The sequence below is a fragment of the Lutjanus erythropterus genome, chromosome 17, assembly GCF_056507025.1.
Source record: "Lutjanus erythropterus isolate fLutEry1 chromosome 17, fLutEry1.hap2, whole genome shotgun sequence".
Taxonomy (NCBI): domain Eukaryota; kingdom Metazoa; phylum Chordata; class Actinopteri; order Lutjaniformes; family Lutjanidae; genus Lutjanus; species Lutjanus erythropterus.
This window is the reverse complement of record NC_139333.1, coordinates 4,228,013-4,247,291: the sequence shown is the minus strand read 5'-3', so window position 1 is coordinate 4,247,291 and position 19,279 is coordinate 4,228,013. Positions and strand designations below refer to the sequence as shown.

At 37.8% G+C, this 19,279-nt stretch overlaps 1 protein-coding gene across 1 annotated transcript; it reads right to left on the bottom strand.

The window, feature by feature from the left end:
• Window positions 1–2,093: 2,093 nt before the first annotated feature.
• On the bottom strand, window positions 2,094–18,942 carry wdr45b (WD repeat domain 45B). The gene is made up of 10 exons (XM_084741068.1): window positions 18,747–18,942; window positions 16,780–16,854; window positions 10,794–10,895; window positions 9,512–9,599; window positions 9,098–9,192; window positions 8,519–8,709; window positions 8,341–8,426; window positions 5,912–6,013; window positions 5,635–5,756; window positions 2,094–3,604 (listed from the first exon to the last, which is right to left on the bottom strand). The coding sequence occupies exons 1-10, from the start codon at window positions 18,811–18,813 to the stop codon at window positions 3,498–3,500; spliced, it is 1,035 nt and encodes a 344-aa protein (XP_084597194.1). The 5' UTR covers window positions 18,814–18,942; the 3' UTR covers window positions 2,094–3,497.
• Window positions 18,943–19,279: the final 337 nt, after the last annotated feature.

Genomic DNA, 19,279 nt, shown 5'->3' with positions numbered 1-19,279 from the left:
TGAAATGTCAAGAATAGTTGAAGGTTGAGAATCGCCTCAAAATGTTGAGAATAAAGTTGAAACGTCCAAAAGAAAAGTAACACTTTTGAGAATAAGTTTGAAAGACTGAGGATAAAGTCAAAATGTCATGTCAAGAATAAAGTAGAAATGTTGAAAATAAATTCAAAACATCATGAATAAAGTTGAAATGTCGATAAAGTTTGAGTGTTGAGAATGAAGTCAAAAAGTTGAAATGTTAATGACTGAAACGTCCAGAATAAAGTAAAACTGTTGAGAATCAATTTGAAATGTTAAGAATGAAGTCACTACGATTAGGATGATTTCTTTTTTTCTCATGTCTACTACTGAATGTTACTTTATTCTCAACATTGCAACGTAATTCTTGAAAATGCAAATATAATCCTCCCTTTTTCTCTTTATGCCCGGCCCTTGTACTCTTCTGTAGTCTTTTTTTAGAGCAGATAAGTATAGTGGAGCAGACAAACAATGCCATTTGATTTCAGCTGGACCTTAAGGCGCTCTGTAATGTTTATGGGGCCGTAAGTACAACAGAGAGTGACCGACCCAGTTACTCACAGATTCAGTATAAAAGGCATAAAACAGCCCATAAAGTTTTAACTGTAAAAGCAGATGTTACATTTTATTCACAAATTTAACTGCAGGTTTTACAATCATTCTGAGTGTGTCAGAAACGAGTTGGCTTTTCAGTTTGTGCAGCGTCTCTGCTGCGGTCAGTGAGCGACCGCCAAGAAGCGCTGTGTATGTTAACCTGCAGTCGTACAATCTGATGCAGAAAGCAACACAAATGAAATGTGTTTTTGCAATTGAATCAACAAAAACGCTGTCACTTAAGATGACAGATGAAAAAAAAAAAGAAGACCGTAATATATTTAATTATACATTAACACAGTTCTGCTTCTCTGCGTGTTCCGCTGTGGTGGATCCACACTGAACAGACCTCCTGTTTATGGCCACAGGCTTCAACAAAGCACTTCAGAGTCCCTGATTTGCATTAGCTGAACTGATCGATGCGGTTAGGGGCATGGTGAAGCAGTTTACAGAGATACACTGACAAACCAGACATAAACCACACCCAGGGATCAAACGAAAAGGTCCTGCACAGCTTTGACTGGAGAGCCACACTGGCCAACGAAAAAAAAAAAAGCAAAAAGCAACCAATCATCCTTCAGAAGATTCCTGAAATAATTATATCGGGCTGATTATGTATCAACATCGAACATGAAGTGCAGACTTGAACCGTGTCCAACAGATTCAACAGAATCACACGAACGTAGAGTGTTTGGCTCTTCAACTTTCCTGCTCAGGCAGGAACAACAAACCCTCAACTTTTATCAACTCTTAAAGAAATAGTTTCACATTTTGGGAAATGCACTTAATCACTTTGTTGCTGTGAATTAGATGAGAGAATTGATACCACTCTGAGGGAAATATAATGCTAAAGCTAGCGGCGGATTATCTTAGGTTAGCATAAAGCCTGGGAACCACAAACCGTGGGGAGAGAGTTAGTATGGTTGTGCCCAATTAACACATTATGTCACATTTGTTTAATTGACGGGGAAATACCAGGGCCAAAAAGGGGAGCAAGATTTTTTTCTATTTTGTATTTTAAGAATAAAGTGGAGATGTCGAAAATTAAGTCCAAATGACGAGAGTAAGGTTGAAATGTTGTTGACAACAACATCGAAACAACAAAAATAAAGTCAAAATACTGAGAATAAAGTCAAAATGCTGACAAAGTTGAAAAGCTGAAAATATAGCTGAAAACTTAATAATGTGGAAACTGATAATAAAGTAGAAACATCAGGAATTGAGACGAAAAGACGAAGCATCGACAATAAAGTCAAAACAAAATCAAAACGTCAAAAAATCAAAGTCAAATTTTGGAGAATAAAGTCAAAATGTCAACAATTAAGTCGAAATGTTGACAATACAGTTGAAAATATAGTTGAAAACTCAATAATAAAGTTGAAATATTGAAAAAAAAGTTAAAACAAAGTTGAAACAAATAAAAAACAAGATATGCAGAATAAAGCTGAAGCGTCAAGAATAAAGTTAAAATGTCAATAATAAAGTCGAGCAAAGATGGGAATTTGAAATGAGGAGAATAAGATCAGAACATCAAGAATGAAGTGAAAATGTTGAGAATGAAGTCAAAATACCAGTTCAAGGTGAAATACCAAGTTGAAATTTCAACTTTATTCTCAAAGTGCAAAACAAAACCCCAAAAACTCCTCAGATTTATTTGTTCTCATGCTTGGCTCTAATACCGAGAATTCAACTTTATTCTCAACATTTCAACTTTACTCTTGCGACGCCAAATAAAAAACGCCTGGCCCTTCTGCAATCCAAAAAGTAATCACACATTACTCCCAGGAAACCACAACCTGTTTTTACGCCGTTTTTGGTTTATGCAAAACCAAAAACACAATCTGACACGTTAGTGAGTTTCAGAGGTGTTGGATAGATGGATTTTGTTGCCATCTGACGAGCCGCAGCGTCAGAGTCGTATCAATCTTTCTCATCTAACTCCGGGCAAGAAGGCGGATAACCAGATTTCCCCAGAAATGACCGTTTCTCAAAGCTTTCTTGGTCACGTAGAAAAAAACTTTCACAAGCTCTTAACAAAAAAAAAAAAAATCAAGGAAAACATATATTGCACCATGTATGACAAAAGGAAGAAGTGAAAAAAAAAAAAAAAACTTTTTTCTCTGCTACTATTCTGTACAGTTCTATGTAGTTAGAAGTTCAGTCTGGCGCGTTGTGTTTATACAGTGAATATAAGAAAATCTAGTAATACTAAGGTGACGCTTCACAACGCAGGAGCAGAGTCTCTTCCAGATGTTACTGTGAGCCTCACGACAGATGTGGAACAAACCTGATTCTGATCCTGCCTTGCGAACACCTATTATGGTACATTGGTATATACACAAACACACATATGTATATATGACAGCTGTAATATGTGCACACATACAGATTCTCTCCAGTCTCGAGGCACTCCCTACAGTTAGGTTAGGTGGTGTTAGTTGACAAAAATCTCAGTATTTTCAATCCGTCTAACTATCAGAATCATCTATGTGATTAAAAATAGCCATTCTTTTGTAAATTCCTCGGAAGACGTCTTAAAAAGCGGCGTGGTGTCCGTTCAAAAAAATAGCTTTCCCTCTTTTCTCTAGTGTTTGCTTTGGGAGTCAAGTGTGTGTCCCTCCGTCCAGAGACGATCCTCAGAGGAGGAGGCTGTGAGAGACTATACGTCTGCGTCCACGCGTTCAGCTTTGCTGTGAGGGTCTGTGTCCCCGAGTCTGTGCTCTGTCTCTGTCTTTGACCTCCCTTCACCTGACGCTCTGTTGCAGAGTCTGTCAAGAGAGGGACAAGTGCAACGAGGGACCTCTCCGTCCTCCTCCATTAAAAAAAAAAAAAAGGAAAGAAAAAAAAAATCAGGCTGTGTAATAGTGAGTCTCCAGAGGGGTCAGAGGTCATATTTTCTCATCGGTCATCTCCAGGAACTGGGCGTACACGTCTCTGGAACACTCCCCTTTCTGGTTGAACAGGAACTTGTAGTAGCTCCCGTCAGCACAAATGGCTGCGTGGAGAAAGCAGAACACACTCAGTCAGCAAACTCAGGCCACACACACACACACACACACACACACACACACACACACAAATCCTGACAATTATCTTGCTATTTTATTAAGTTTTGGGGTGTGCTGCAAAGACAGGGGACAGTTTAATAAAACAGAACAGGCGTGATTTTGAGTAGATGCACGCCTGCTTCTGCGCCTGACGCCTGCGACAGTCGTCGGGGTCAGCTGAGTAGAAAGAAAATAGTTCCTACATGGAACAGCTCACAACAAGGTCTGTGGATTATCTTGGCTAATCCGGTCATGATTTCTGAAAAGAGACACTACTATTGAGTTTATCACATGTATTTATTTGGTGCTTTGAGCAACTCAAGCAGAGTGTCGTCTACTTCTATTATACTGGACAGAAGGCAGATGTCTCTACAGTAGAGCTGTCACAACAACAGAATTTTAAACTCTGATAAAATACTAGTAGAAAACTAGGATTAGAATCTGTCCAGAATCATATAATATATAGAGCAGCAACAATTAATCAATTATTAATGGACTACTAAATAAATTGCCTACTTTTTTGATAATTATTTGTTTTGAGTCCCTTTTTAATATAAAAAATTTACTCCTTTGTGACAGTAAACTTCTGATTGTGGACAAATGAGGACATTTGGACTTTGAGAAACACTTATCAACATTTTTCACCATTTTCTGACATTTTATGGACCAAACAACTAATCGATTGGTGGAGAAAGTGACTGAAAGAATGTGACAGGATTAATTAACTGATTAATCAAGAAAATAATAAACAGAAAAATTGCTAATTAAAATAATTGTTAGTTGTAGTACTAATAATACATGTAGTGAAGACTTTGTAGGAATTTAATAAAAAGTATCACAACCCTGAATCCAAAAAGTTTTGAACGCTGTGCTTCTGGGCTTAAGGAAAAAGGCCGTCCAGTTTGTTACCAGCACTAACTTCAAAAGTCAGTAGCTGTGATGGTACGGGGGTGTGTTAGCATCATGGGTAACTGTCACATCTGTAAAGGCCTCATTAATGCTGAAAGGCACATACAGGTGTTAGAGCAACATACTGAGAAAGAATTTCACTTTCAAAACTTCAACAATTAGTGTCCTCAGTTCCCGAACACTGACAGAGTGTTGTTAAAAGAAAAGCTGATGTATCACAGTGGTAAACACGCTGCTGGCACAACTTCTGTGGAACATGTTGCAAGTATTAAATTCAGAATGATTGTATATTTGATCAGTTTGAATATTAAATATCTTGTCTTTGTACTGTATTTGTTTGAATGCAGGCTGAAAAAGATTTGCAAATCACTGCCTTCGTTTTATTTAGCTTTTTTCACAGCATCACAGCTTTTTCAAAATCAGGATTGCAAGTGTTTAATCACAATGTTGCTGAAACTGCAATATGGTCAAGTGCAAGATCCAAATTGCACAATTCTGCCATTTTTTGATGAAGTAAAGATGCGTGAAAAAACTCATTTATTACTCACTACTGTAGTGCTACAGAGACATCCTTAAAATCTTGTTCTCCAAATGTGCAAAAACATATTTTGTTTGGTACAGACCCCAACAAATATCACATCAGTATAATTTTAAGTTTTCTTTTTTTTTTTTGCTTTTTTTTTGTCATAAATATAAAATGTCATCACTTCATCATTTTATTGTGTTATATATTTGTGTGAAATTTTGTCATAATTAGAGTATGAAATCTTGAGATATGACCAAAAACTTGTTTAGTGAGGTCACGGTGACCTTTGACCTCCAAATTCTGCAAAATATCACCTTCAGGAGAATGGGACAATTCTTTTGTTGTGTACAATGTTATTATGATTTATAGAAACTAAAGCCAAAACTACCAAAATAAGAGCCTGGGTGATCCTTTAGATTCCACAGCACAGATATTCTGTGAGCTGCAGCAGTTCTGATAATGTTGACCACCACTCTGACTGATCACAGAGTGACAAGATGAGACCTGAATCCTGAAAAGCTGCTCACTCTGAACTGAACTCACCTATGACGGCATTGGGCTCTGTTCCAAAGGCACACACACAGGGGGAGCCTGACGGGACCTGGAACTTGGAGAAGCTCCACTTGGAGCTGAAGTATTTGGGAAGAAAGCTGGCTGACGCCAAACTGTGGAGACAAGGACACAATCAATCAGAACGCAGGGCTGGGACAAAAAAGAAGTCCAGTTCACTTTTTAATGCTAGTGTTTAGTTTTTCTGCTCAGCTCTGGGCTCATTGTCATCCAGCAGACAGATGTGACGTCACTCGCAGCAGAGACTAACCTTGACTGTTTGTTCCTTTTGGGGTCCTCTGCAGCGAAGATGTGCACTGTGCCGTGGTCACTGGACACACAGATGAGTGACGCGTCCTGGTTGAAATTGATGCTGACAAAGACAGAGCAGATGGACATGATGACAAGAAGATGACAAGCTTTCATGAGCTCAGTTACAAGCTCATAAAACCACTCACATCAACACAGGGTACAAGATATAAACATGTTACATATCCGTCTTCTCAACACTGTTATTATAAAAGACTGAAGACACTTTCTGTGACAACTACATGATTACTATAGTGGAATTAGGTAATCATTCACCTACACTGCAGTAGTGTTGTTAAAAATATCAAAATATTGATTAATATCGATACTGCATGTTTAAAATACTTTCAATACTTTTTGGAGTACAGATACTCTGTTACCCGCTGTATTTTCTTGCGCTGTCTTCTGTCTGACAGTAAGTTGACACACGGCTGCAGTTTCCACAGTCCTCCTCTCACGTACTCAGAGTGCTGTCTTCTTCTAGTCACTCCTTTCATTTGTTATATCTGTTGTCATGTTACAGCCTTGTTGTATTTATCTTTTAATCAAAATCTAAAATTGTATGCCCTCCATGTTGAGTCAATTTTTGCCTGTGGTATCGACAATCAATATTTTGTATTGCATCAAAATGTGAAATTCCGGTGTCATGACAACACTACAGTGCAGCAGTTACCAACTTGTGGGTCGTGGACATAAAACAGCCTATAGGACCAGATTAATGGAGGGAATACACCTGGACAAACCTTTTAAGGTTTTCCATAAGTCCAAAGATTAAAAAAACTGCAAAGTAATAAGGTCAGTGCTGGAGAATGTGTGGTAATACGTCTGCTGGTCATTTTCACATTTTTCGGCAGTGTCGTAATATTTCTTTCTATTGGACAGATGTGACAGAGATCAGATCTATAATCAGCTCAGAGCTTGAATTTAATTTCAGTGTTATATGTTTGGGGAAAGTATCAACTAGGCTGAAAAAAACAGGACAGATACTTGTTACAAATACTACTAGCAGGTAGTAAAAAAAAAAGCAATAACCAGAAAATGGCTGAGTAAAGAATCTCCTACAATCCTTGAGTGGATAGAAATAGTTAATGAAACTTATACTATGGAACGATTGACTTTTTCTCTGAGACATGCTACCAAGAAATGTGAAAAATACTGGAAACAAATGGAAGTCCTATTTGAACCTGAAGTGATTTCTTTATATATATGTTTGGCTGGAGAAATGAGCCGTTCCTCCTTTGTATTTTTCCTTTGCTCAAACAGAATGGACTTCTAAGTTCAGAAAGAATGGAAGACATCTCTCTGTGTAGGAAACATTCAGGACTCACATTAAACAGAGCCAAGGATCATAAAAACCTCTTGGACCTCAAATGTCATTCATGGACACAAAGGATTTATAGATTTTGATAATGAATGTAACTCAGATTCATTCAATCTTCATTCCACATGTTAAGCATTTCTCTACACCTGTGATGACCCTGTCTGTCTTATGTTCTGTTTTTGTTTAAAAGAAAATAATGAAAATAAAGTTTTAAAAAAATCCTATAGGAACATTCTGAGTGGGTTCATTTGGTTAACAACAACAGCAGAAGAACAAAAACCTGTAAGTGTGTCGACTGTCACACTAGAGTCAGTAGAAGTGCTACAACACACGACTTAATGCAAGTTTCTACCAATCCCTGCTCAATCAGACATGTGACCCTTGACTGGGGTGGTCCTTCTTGTAGATAAGAAGGAGCTAGCTTTTGCCATAACACTGCCAGTATTACACAGCCCTAATTACACTCGCTTGTTGCTTCCAGGGTACAAAATTAGAAACAGCCACCAGCCAGTTGCTGGTTCCTTCCTGCATGTTCCTCCATGGCCTCAGGATGAAGGATGAGATGGGCCCATGGTGCCGCCAATGCAGACCATGTGCTCCAGAACATCTTTCCAAATGGACTCGGGCACAGTTCACACTTCTTAAACGTACTGGATTTTGGGGTCAAGTGTGCTCAGATTCATGCCCTGTTCTCTAGTATCAAAGCTGCCTTCTAGTCGCATCATCTATAAATCCTGCTCTTCTCAATCTCAGAAGTTCTTGAGTATGACTATAAAGGATGCAGTGGTGCATCAACTTTTCATGAGGTCCCCATATAATGACTTCCTGTAGTGACCTCAGTGCAGCTACAACTTGATAATATACTGCGTGTGCTTGTGGGAAGAGTAATTCTGCAGCCAAGGTGGAAGAACTTTCAGCACACAGCTCTGCCCTTTTGTCGTCACGTAGAGGAAGCTGATTCTAGACAATCACGATGTTTTCAGCAACTTTCTGTTGTTCATCTAATGTCATGAACATGAACAAAAGGTCAGAACTGTTGCAATGCTGTTAGGTAAAGATTCAGCGCTCACCAGTAAATGTTGGCTGTCTGCGAGCCTCGTCTTAGCTCCAGTATGAGCTGACCTGCAGATGTGTCGAAAATTCTAATAAGAGTCCCCTGCGGAAAACAACAACAGAAACAAATGACTCAACAACTGAAGAAGACATGAATTTTATTTTTTTTTTCACCTCAGCTCCAGTATTTCTTACTTTCTCTGATGCAGTAGCTATTCTTGTGCCCTGCAGGTTTAGTGCGATGCAGCACAGCGCCCCCTCATGGGCAGGGATGTCGACTGGGGGCTTCTCTGTGTTGGCCAGGTCAACTATCTGCACGTGGCCTGAGTGAGTCCCAGGGAAAGCCAGCAGAGAGTTGTTGCTGTTGGGACACAGCACACACAGACCTGAGGAGGACGAGAGAAAAGGCCGGTTAGAACGTACGGCTGGGACACATTTACACTCTTTTGGGTCACTTTTTGTACCTTTCAAAAGAACAACAACACAGATTTATGACTAGAAAAATGTGACACATGCTATGAGCTGCATCTCAAATTAATCTTCAGGCTCTCAGCTTTCAGATTCTATTTTATTCTCTGCCTTCTATGTAGTGCTGAGCTGCTATATTGATCTGTGGTGGAGAGAGATGGAGTGGAAGAGGTTAAAAGATGCTTCATCAGGCAGTACATTTTGCTGCACCCGCCTGAGAGTCTGTTGTGGTTAACAAGATTAAACAAGTGTGTGGAGCATGACAGGCTGATCTGAAGTCTTGTAGTTTAAAGAGAGTGGACTGACCTTTGGGGTTGTAGCAGGTCTCAAACACATGCAGCTGATGGGGGTTGTGGGTAAAGGTAAACACTTTGATCATGGAGTCCAGGACCACCACGATCCTGAGAACAAAGGAGAATCGACACACGGGATAAAGTTTAAACTCCACGCCCAAAAATCCACTCATCCGGCTGACAATCAACGTGAGAATCAGTACTAGAAATAAAAGATACCACACAAAATACCACTAGGGTTGATTCATTACCACAGTGCAAGTGTGTGATCATGTTGAGAATGCCTGACACACAAGATATCTAAACACTGTGGTTGTGTCTAAAGAGGAAACCCCCATCTTCTCACTAATCCATTACACAATGCTTATTTTAACCATCATAGACAATGAAATGAGTTTTCGACTTTTAGCAGGGGTGATTTCTTTACCTGTCACGCCGAAGCTTCACTGCTTTGACTTCTGTTGAGAACTCGATCTCAATAACTGTCTTCTTCTTCAGGTCATCCCAGATCATCACTACAGGACCAAAACAAGAAGAATATTCAACAGTCACATGAAGAAAATGGACACAGTGTGGTAAAGCTTCCTGCAGAGTTGACTAGAAGACTTTTTAACACAACGCAGAAGGCAATTTAATACCCATTTCATGGTCATACCGCCCAAAGAAGGACACAGAATTATTTATATCACATTTCTGCATTATGCAAAAATAATTCTAAATGATGTAATTAATTAAAGGAGAATTTTTTATATATATTTACTGGAATAAAACATAAAATGGCCATGATACTCAGAGATCAAGGAAAAATACTACAAGGAAATACTCCATGGCTTCCCCCTTTGACATTTCTATTCCAGCCTGTAATAACTGTTTCTGTTTGCTCATTTCAAGTTAATTAGAGTTCAAATTAATGCAGAATGTTCGCTGAATGAGTAGGCGTTTATGAGTCACAACATTAACAATCTTGTAGAAGGCTTAGATGTATCTGACGGTTAAATTGAGTAATATGTTAATGGTGTCTGGCAGACAGTCTCTTAACTCAGAGTCCAGAGTGTGTATTTTCAGAGCAGTGAGCTTTTGTTTTCAGGATAACAGGCTAAACTTTACAGTGACAGACAACTGACAGTTATAAATAGATGACCAACTTAGAGTGGAGGACTAGTCCTCACTTGTTATTGTCAATTTACAATACTGAGTCTGGGGAGGAGGGGGGCAGTAGGGAAACAACTCACTACTAATTTTTGTGGGCACACTTCCTTTAAGTTGACACGATCTGGATCTGAATATGCAGGCTTAAAAGGATGGATGGATTAACCAATGAAAAATCATTCATCTACCGAAGTTTTTGCTAAAATGAACTCTGGCTCATTATAAGCTGATGAGCGTCTTAGCTCCTGTAGCTAACAGCAGTGACAGCGTTTGCTGCAGATATCTGGTGCTGCCGACTGAAACCACACAAAAAAGGGAAGGAACAGCGTCCTGCAGCATGACACACTGTCACAGCAATCTCACTGTTAGTTTATAAACCGTTTTATATGAGCTCCAGACAGTGTCCTTATATTGTCTGTCAGGTAACTTGATAATGAAACTACGTGCCATCATGTGACAGCAGAGTGGCCTGGCATGAGTCCAGTACAAACAATACTGTTGATGTTGAAAGAAAAAAAAGCAGTCCATCAACATTGTTAACTTAAGAAGACCAAACATACCTTTGTTGGTTGGGTACTTGGGTTTCTTTCCTCCTCCCACAAGTGCTAAATAGTTACACCTAAACAGCATCTCCACGTGGCCGACCCCACCCTCCAGGAACTCTGAAAGTCAGCATCATTAGTCATGAGCATCAATAACAACAAGTAAACTGTTAATTGTTGTAAGAAAAGAATGCAGCCCATATCTACACAACGAAGTGTAAAACAGGGTTGGAGGGATGACTGAAAGATTATGAATCAATGCAAAAAAAGACGTTATGATCGCCTGTAACAGTTTTGTTAGACCAGGCTGCATGTTCATTACAGCTGAGCCAACTGGACAGTGAAATGTAATGGACGTGAACATGTGCGTTGTGTTTACTAAACTAGGGTATGTCTTGAATTATTGTGAGGACGACTTTGTGTGAGCAGCTGCAGAGGGATGCAATCTGACCAGCAACTCCATTCTTAAAAGCCAGTGTATGGAGGCATTATGGCATCTATGAGATGGAGGGGAAAATGGACCTGGACGAGAGCCAGACTGGAGACAAGTTGTGTCTCGCTTAACTATGGATCATCACAAATATGTTATGTTTTAAAAGTAGCATGCAGCAGTCACACAGTGAGAAAAAATAAATACTGTATAGAAATCAGGGCTGCAACAATTATTTTTTTTAAAGCTATTTTTTAAGAAAAAAAGTCAAAATTCTCTATTTTCAGCTTCTTAAATATGAATATTTTCTGGTTTCTTTACTCCTCTTTGACAGTAAACTGAATATTTTTGAGTTGTGAGTAAAACAAGACTTTTGAGGACGTCATCTTGGGCTTCAGGAAACACTGATTGACATTTTTCACCATTTTCTGACATTATGAAACAACTATTAATCGAGAAAATAATCGCCTGATTAATCAACTATGAAAATAATCAGTAGTTGCAGCTCTCAGTGTATTAATATAACAATTAATTTACCCCAAATAAATAACAAAAACAGTATATCATTAAATCATAATCCTGAAAAAAACAACACACAGGATAAGGAGTATTTCTACTTAAGTACTTGACTTAAAACTTAAACTGATTATGACATGAATTTATGTCAGTGGACTAATATGCAGTTAAGACCACAGGCAAACGTATTTATGCATTACTGTGGGGCAAAGAAAATAACTGAAACAACTGCAACACTAGTCGTAGCAATTCTTTCACTCATACATGGTTGCTAAAGTAAACAGAAAGTGTAAAACAGACGAATAACAGATTTAACGAGGTGTAAAGTTTAAAGCAGCGGTGCAAACTAGGGCTGCAAATTTTAAGCACTTTCCCAATCATTAGTAAAATCATCGATTAAGGTAATAGGTTACAATCTGCAAACATTTTGGATGATTTTTTGATGAACATGATCAATTAATCGATATTAATACTGCATAAAAACATCTACATTTTGCTTATACCAAACAATACCAAATGCACTTCTCCCCCCTCAATCAAAGCTTTATTTATTATTATAAAAATAATCTTGATTACATTTTACTTGATAGATCAAATTCTAAATGATACCTCATGCTAACATTAAATTTATCATGGGGGCACTGAAGAAATAATTAGAAAATAATTTTAAATGACAACTCCTCATACAAACTCATTACATGTGTTGATAATTCTAGTGGATTGTGCTTGAGTGTTAACAGAAAGTAAACAGGACGTTCCCATCTCATTAAATCATCAAGTGCCAACAGAGTCCCAACCTTACTGTAAACTGTGCTTCACACAACATTTGCTTTGTGCTTCTGATCACTACTGCATACTCATCTCTAATGGCTCAGCTCTCCTCAACAGACCACAATGACAAGGAATCCTTTGCATTCCACACAATGAGACTTGCCTCCCCCAGCTCATGTACAGCACACAAGGCGTCAGCAGGACAGAGAACGGCTGCGTGGTGTGAACACCGTCGTCATTGAGCTACACATGCATCAGCACAGAGCAAGAAACACCGAAAGGGCACTCCTGGTCAGCTTCACTACAGAGGTTCAATCCTTTGAGTTAGAGAAGTGACTCTTGGGCAGCGGGTCATGTGCCGAGTCACATTTTCAGCCCCCGTTTGGGGGCAAGCTTCCTCTTAAATTCTTCCACATTGAAGGAGGGGCAATTCTGCCATTATACTTGTCTTCTGCAGCACAATTTGGCTGGTTTGACTCATTTTTCTGCAGTCAGGAGCCAATAGCCTTGAACATTACAAGGACTTCAAATTAGCTGTCAATCACTGAACACTCCTCTATTACTACAGTTTGGGATGGATAATTTAGAGCTGCCTACAACGTCAATATTAATAATCCATTAATCATCAAAAGCTTATAAAACACATACTCTATGGTTTTACTACATGGCATATATATATTTTTAAGGAACTAAGTACCAGAAAATTACTAAGAATTTGAATATTCATAGGCAGATAATGGAAAATTTATATAATTTATTTACTACTTTGATAATGAAATTATAGCTATTAAAAAATGGCTATAAATTCTGTCTAATTTTACAGAAATGCCAGACCATTTAATCTGAATTCTTAGGCAAAATGTTCTATAGAGGACAAAGTATATTTGTAGGGCTGCAATTAATGATTATTTTGTGTTGATTAATCAGTCCATTATTTTCCCAATTAATCAACTAATAGTGGTTCACCACTAAAATGTCAGGAAATGTTGAAAAGTGTTGCTCAAGATGACATCCTTTAATGTCTTGTTTTGTCCACAACTCAAAAATATTTATTTTACCATCAGAGAGGAGTAAAGAAACCAGAAAATATTCACATTTAAGAAGCTGAAATCAGAGAATTTTGACTTTTTTTTCTTAAAAAATTGCCAATTCTTTAAAAAAAAATAAAGATTAATCATTTATCAAAATAGTTGGTGATTAATTTAATAATCGATTTGTCTATATATTTGTGAAGTTTCTGGACTATCTTACTACAAAACAACTGACTGAATGAGTCAGAACTGATTTTTGTTTCTGTTGTTGTAGTGATGTCAGTGTGGTTTGATTCAGTCAGAGATGTGGAATATCAAATCATCCATCTTTGCTCACTACATCTCAGCCTTTCATACCCTCAGGTGTAAACTAAACAGGTTGTATGAACATCTTTTTAAAATACAAACGTGAAATTATTGGTTATCTCATCAGTATCAACAACAACACTGTATCAACTTAAAAAAAATCTATACTGTGCATCCCTAATACTTTCATATAAACAATGGATGGGACTACTTTTACAATACTACCTCAGAAAATTTGGTATTTGTATCATGCATAGGCACAAGTAAATTAAGTGAATATAAATTAAAACATTATGCCATCACTTCACAATAATAGTGCACTGCTTAGACACAGCCCTGTCCAGACGTGCATCAACAGAAAGACCTAAAAGCAACAAACGACATCAGGTAGAAAAATGAACGTGACCACTCTGACTGTAATCACACTGAAGCTGTAACTCCTCGATGAAAAATTGGCAGATAGGTTTTGCAAATGCCGGTGCTGCAAAGGAAGGATTGTAAGAAGGAGCAGCATCCACAGCAGATGAAGAGCTGCGGGCGACAGGCGCTCACTGCTGTTTGGATTAACTCTAACCCTGCAACGTGTCATCAAGCCATCCCTGTCATATGGAAAAACAGTCGCAGTTTTTGCTAGAGCTGCAATATGACAGTCGCTTGACAGAAAACCAGCTATGATTGACTGTGTCAATAATCGATTCACTGATAACAGAAATGAATTTTGGCTGCAGTCATAGTGTGTCCACAGCATATTCTCTGAACACTCTGGTTCAACAGGGTTGTGAATTACATGAGTTCATACAGGAAAAAGACTTAGCAATGACACAATATATTTATGACAGGGATGTGCAATATCATGTCGTTCACAATATATGATTAGAATTTTTTTTCATGATAAAAATAATTCAAAGCATGACCATGGCAATATTCTCAAGATGTGCTTCTGAGCAGTTAATACAGTATTTCAACATGCTCCCCATATTCTTACGGTATATGTGGAGTGAGTACTGGTGTAACATAACATGATTCTGTAGTGGAAGCATTATTCGACAAAGGATACTGGTCTATCAAAATATGCTACCTATGAAATATGACTGAAGAATTATGAAGATGTTATAATAAGAGTATCAAAATATGCTCCCCATGTTCTTGCAGTACACTTTCCCCTGTTCGTAATCAAAAAGTAGACTTGGCTATTGATTCGCACTACGGTTGCATTTCTGATAAGGCAGCATAAATCAGCAGAACGCCGGCTTCACGGTGGACGAGTTAGTACCAAAAAGGGGAGCGACTTTAGTCGTGTTGAAGCGGTTTGAGTACAAAAGATAAGACGTACAATAAACTACAATAATCTGTAGAGTTGCGACCATTAATAGATTATTTATCATTTGTTAATCTATTTATCATTTCAAGTAGTTTTTTAAAGTATAAATGTCCAAATCTTCTGATTTCAGCTTCTCAAATGTGAATATTTTGTGGAGCTTCAACGAATAATCGATTATTAAATGAATCGCTATTCTCTTACTTCCATCCTCTTAAATGTGAATATTATTCCTCAGTAAAACTGAAGATCTTTGGGTTGTGGACAAAACAAGACATTTGAGGACGTCATCATCTCAATATTTTTCACCATTTCCTGACATTTTATAGGCTATTAATTGATTAACTGAGAAAATAACCGTTAATTGCAGTCTTAATATTTTCTGGTTTCTTTAGTCCTCCAAGACAGTAAACTGAACATCTTTGGGTTATGAACAAAACAAGACATTTGAGGATGTCATCTTTTCAATTTTTTTTAAAATCCTTTTATGACATTTTTCAAACCAATCAACTAATTTGCTATTCAAGAAAATTAACTGATAATAAAAATAATAATTAGCTGCAGCCCTAATAGTATGCAAGGAGTGCAAGAAAACTGAAACAGGATCCCTTTGAGTGCAAGAAGAGTTTAACAGCTATTGTGAGTTTGAAACCAAAAATATTTTTCAGTATTTTGCCACATCATCAAGAGTATCGTTACTGCAGAATTACCCAGAAATATCGTGGCATTATTTTAGGATCATATCGCCCACCTCTAATTAGTGAGGACTGTGTTTAGTTTGTAAATATTACTCTGATTAACCAATAGCCTACAGTCGGTTACACATGTACCGACAGAAACCAGGCAGCCAGGTTAACTTCATGTCTAAACTTGCTCTGTGACAGGAAACACTCTTGCCCCACACAGAATCCACAACTTCCAAGTTCAAAATGTGTTAACAAAAACCTTCAAAATCTAAAACTAACAATACCTACACATACCTTATGCCTACTACATAAGCTTAAATGAGCTAATATAACCATCTTTATTTAGAAAATTGTTTTTTTTTTGGGGGGGGGGGTTTATGAAAATGTTGGCCCTTTAAAACTGTGTCCCAGATTTCCATCAACTCTGTCAGATTTTCACAAAAACATGATTTAATCAGGTATATAAAGGGTTAGCTACATCCTAAGGACCCCCGTCTCACTTCCTGGTTTTAAAAAAAGGTGAGAATACTGCTCAAGCACTGGTAAACTTTCTATTTTTCTACAGATTTATTAAATAATATCTCTATCAGATCTGTCTCAACCATAACATGTCAACTCTGTAGTCCTTCTAAATCAAAGCTAAATAATACTTATGGTTTAAAATGTGTATTTTGATTAGCATTAAGAGAACTCTGACCAACTTTAAAAAATAAAATGGCTGCTCACTACAACTATGAAATGAATTTTGTAAACTCTGTAAGACATCTACGTGGCCATTTACAAGGTTTAATAGCCAAGAGTTTTGTCATTAATTTTCATAATTGTGGAGTAAAAATCAAACCCCGTAAAATAGGGTTTTCATTCTCAAGAATGAAGAGCAACTTGAGAATTATTTTTCTATTGCTAATAGTTTAAAGGTTAAGGTCTGCAGTGCAGAGTGTGTTACCTTGTTTCTCCTTCTCCTTAAGAGGATCTGTGTTGTAGACACGAAATCCATTTTCCATTCCACAGGCAAAGCATCCTGGAGAGACAAAGATCAAATCAGAAATTCATCACTAACTGAAGAGAACATTACTCAACAGTTGCTGTCATATCAGGCACATTGTGCAATTTCAAAAGGAATCACCCCAACACCCTCAACCTTTGCAGTATCGGCAACACACAACATGACAGCACTGAGGAACTCATTTCAGTTTGACCAGCTGGCACAGTTCTGTGTCATTTGAATCTGATTTGTATGTGCCAGTATTATTTACCTCAATGGTTCCCAAATGGTGTGCTATGGAATTTTGTGACGGCCATACATTTAGGACTGCAACTAACAATTACTTTTCATCAACGATTAAATAGTCGATTATTTTCTTGATTGATCAAATAGTTGTTTGATCTATACAATGTTCAAAAATGCAGCTCTACATACATTATACATTCAATACTCAGCTATGCAAAAATAGAATGAACACAATTAAAATTTACTGTACGAGTTCTTTGAAAGCTCTCATTCCCCAATACAGAGGCAAACAAATTATAAGTATCTGTCTCTTACCCATTTCACCTCCTTTATCACATTTTTAATTTTGTGACCTGTCTGTTGGAAATGGGTGTGTCCCTGGTTTCATTTGATTTATTTTACTAAGTTTCCAGTGAATTCTCAAACTATGTCTTACTAAATATTTCATAAGTACTATAGCAGTTTGTCCAGTTTTATTTGGCATTAGTAAATAAAAATAAATCTTTACAGAATAATATTACATAATATCATATTATAATAATAAACTAGTCACGTGTTACGGAGGCTATTTTGTGTATACACATACATATATGGGTTCTTTGGTGTATCTTGTTGTGCCGTTAGGTTTTGAAACCAGTAGATTACCTGAATATTTCATCATTTCAAAAACTGGCCTTGTACAGTGATACAAGTGCGGCAGAACAACAGCCGTAGTAAAGCGCTGACACAGATCATGGGACAAATGATTAACTTTTAGTGGAATCTACATAAAACCAGTCCGTACGTTGAGTTATGGTGTCAGTGATGTGGAGAGCCATGGCTGGTTCTTTAAGGGGTCATGTGAGGTCTTTGATCACTGTACCGTTACTCCACCGTCCACTTTACAGTACAACCCACATGTAACAAAGCTAACTGACACCAGTAATTTCATTCAATTGTGATAAGTTACAGGCCTACCAATTAAGAAAAATACTTATACTTCACGGCCTGGGTAACTGTGTGTGGGTGGGGAGCCAAGAAAATGATAACAGTCCAGAGTATTACGATGTAGACATGGATTAACAAAATGTCTTTACTTATGAAAACTGGCAAATTAAAAAACGTCTGGACTTCTGTTAGAAACATCCTACACTCTATTACTCGAATAATGCGACAAAAATTGTAAAACTTAGCTTGGGTGTACAGTAGCTAAGCTAACGTTAGCGGTTAACGCTAGCCGCGGCACGGCTATAATGGACGATGGAAATTCAGCTAACAGTTAGCTTTTACGATAATTTTACTTAACTAACCCAGCTACTTAGACACGACTCGCACTTGAGTGCTTTAATTTACTCGACATATTTGTGTCTTAAAAACCCTTGTCATGTTGACGTAACATTAGCTGGTTAACTGACAACAAAAAAGCTAAATTAATGTTAGCTTTAGCTGGTTAGCTACCTCAGCCAGCTAGCTAAAGCTAACGTTAACTTAAGATTCGGTACTTTGGGGTAACGCTTGAAAACGCTGAACAGTATTGTCTCTAGGTAATGTCAAGCCTAAAAGATGTCAAACAGCTGTTGTTAGATAATGTTATGGTTAATTTAAACTCTAAAATGACATCAGTTTAGCAATGTTAGCTTAGCATCCACGACGCTGCCAATTTCCATTTGGGAAAAAACACACATGACAGCGTCGCTTCTTACCATGATCCTGGTTAAATCCAGCATAAAGGAGCCCGTTCCCGTGAGGATTAGACGGTAGTAAATTCATTATTTTAACGAAACAGACGGATGCCAAATAACGTGAACAAGTTAATCCAGAAACCGCTGCTTGAACAGCTATCCAGCCACCATTCCTCCAGACTGTTGGGCAGAGCGAAGGAAAACAGCGGGGGCTGGTTCCTGTTCGGAGAGAGCTGTCACCAGCTAAGATCAAAGGGAGTTTTCATTCAACTTCGAGCAAACATTCAACACTTATAATTTCATCATCATCTTCGTTGATGTTTTTAACTAAAAGGAAACACTTCACAATGCTTGTGAGACAATCATTGATCAAAGAATGGCTTTAATAACCAAACTGCGACTTGAGAAATGTTAGTTGCCGTCCGTTATTTGATTACAGGTTTGAGCCGGAGGTGGTTGTCATGTGGCGTTATACCATCGGTCAAGCTAACATACAGCAAATGTAGCTAGTTTACTTAGGTTAATTAAAATGTAGGAAAACAGTTACAATTATG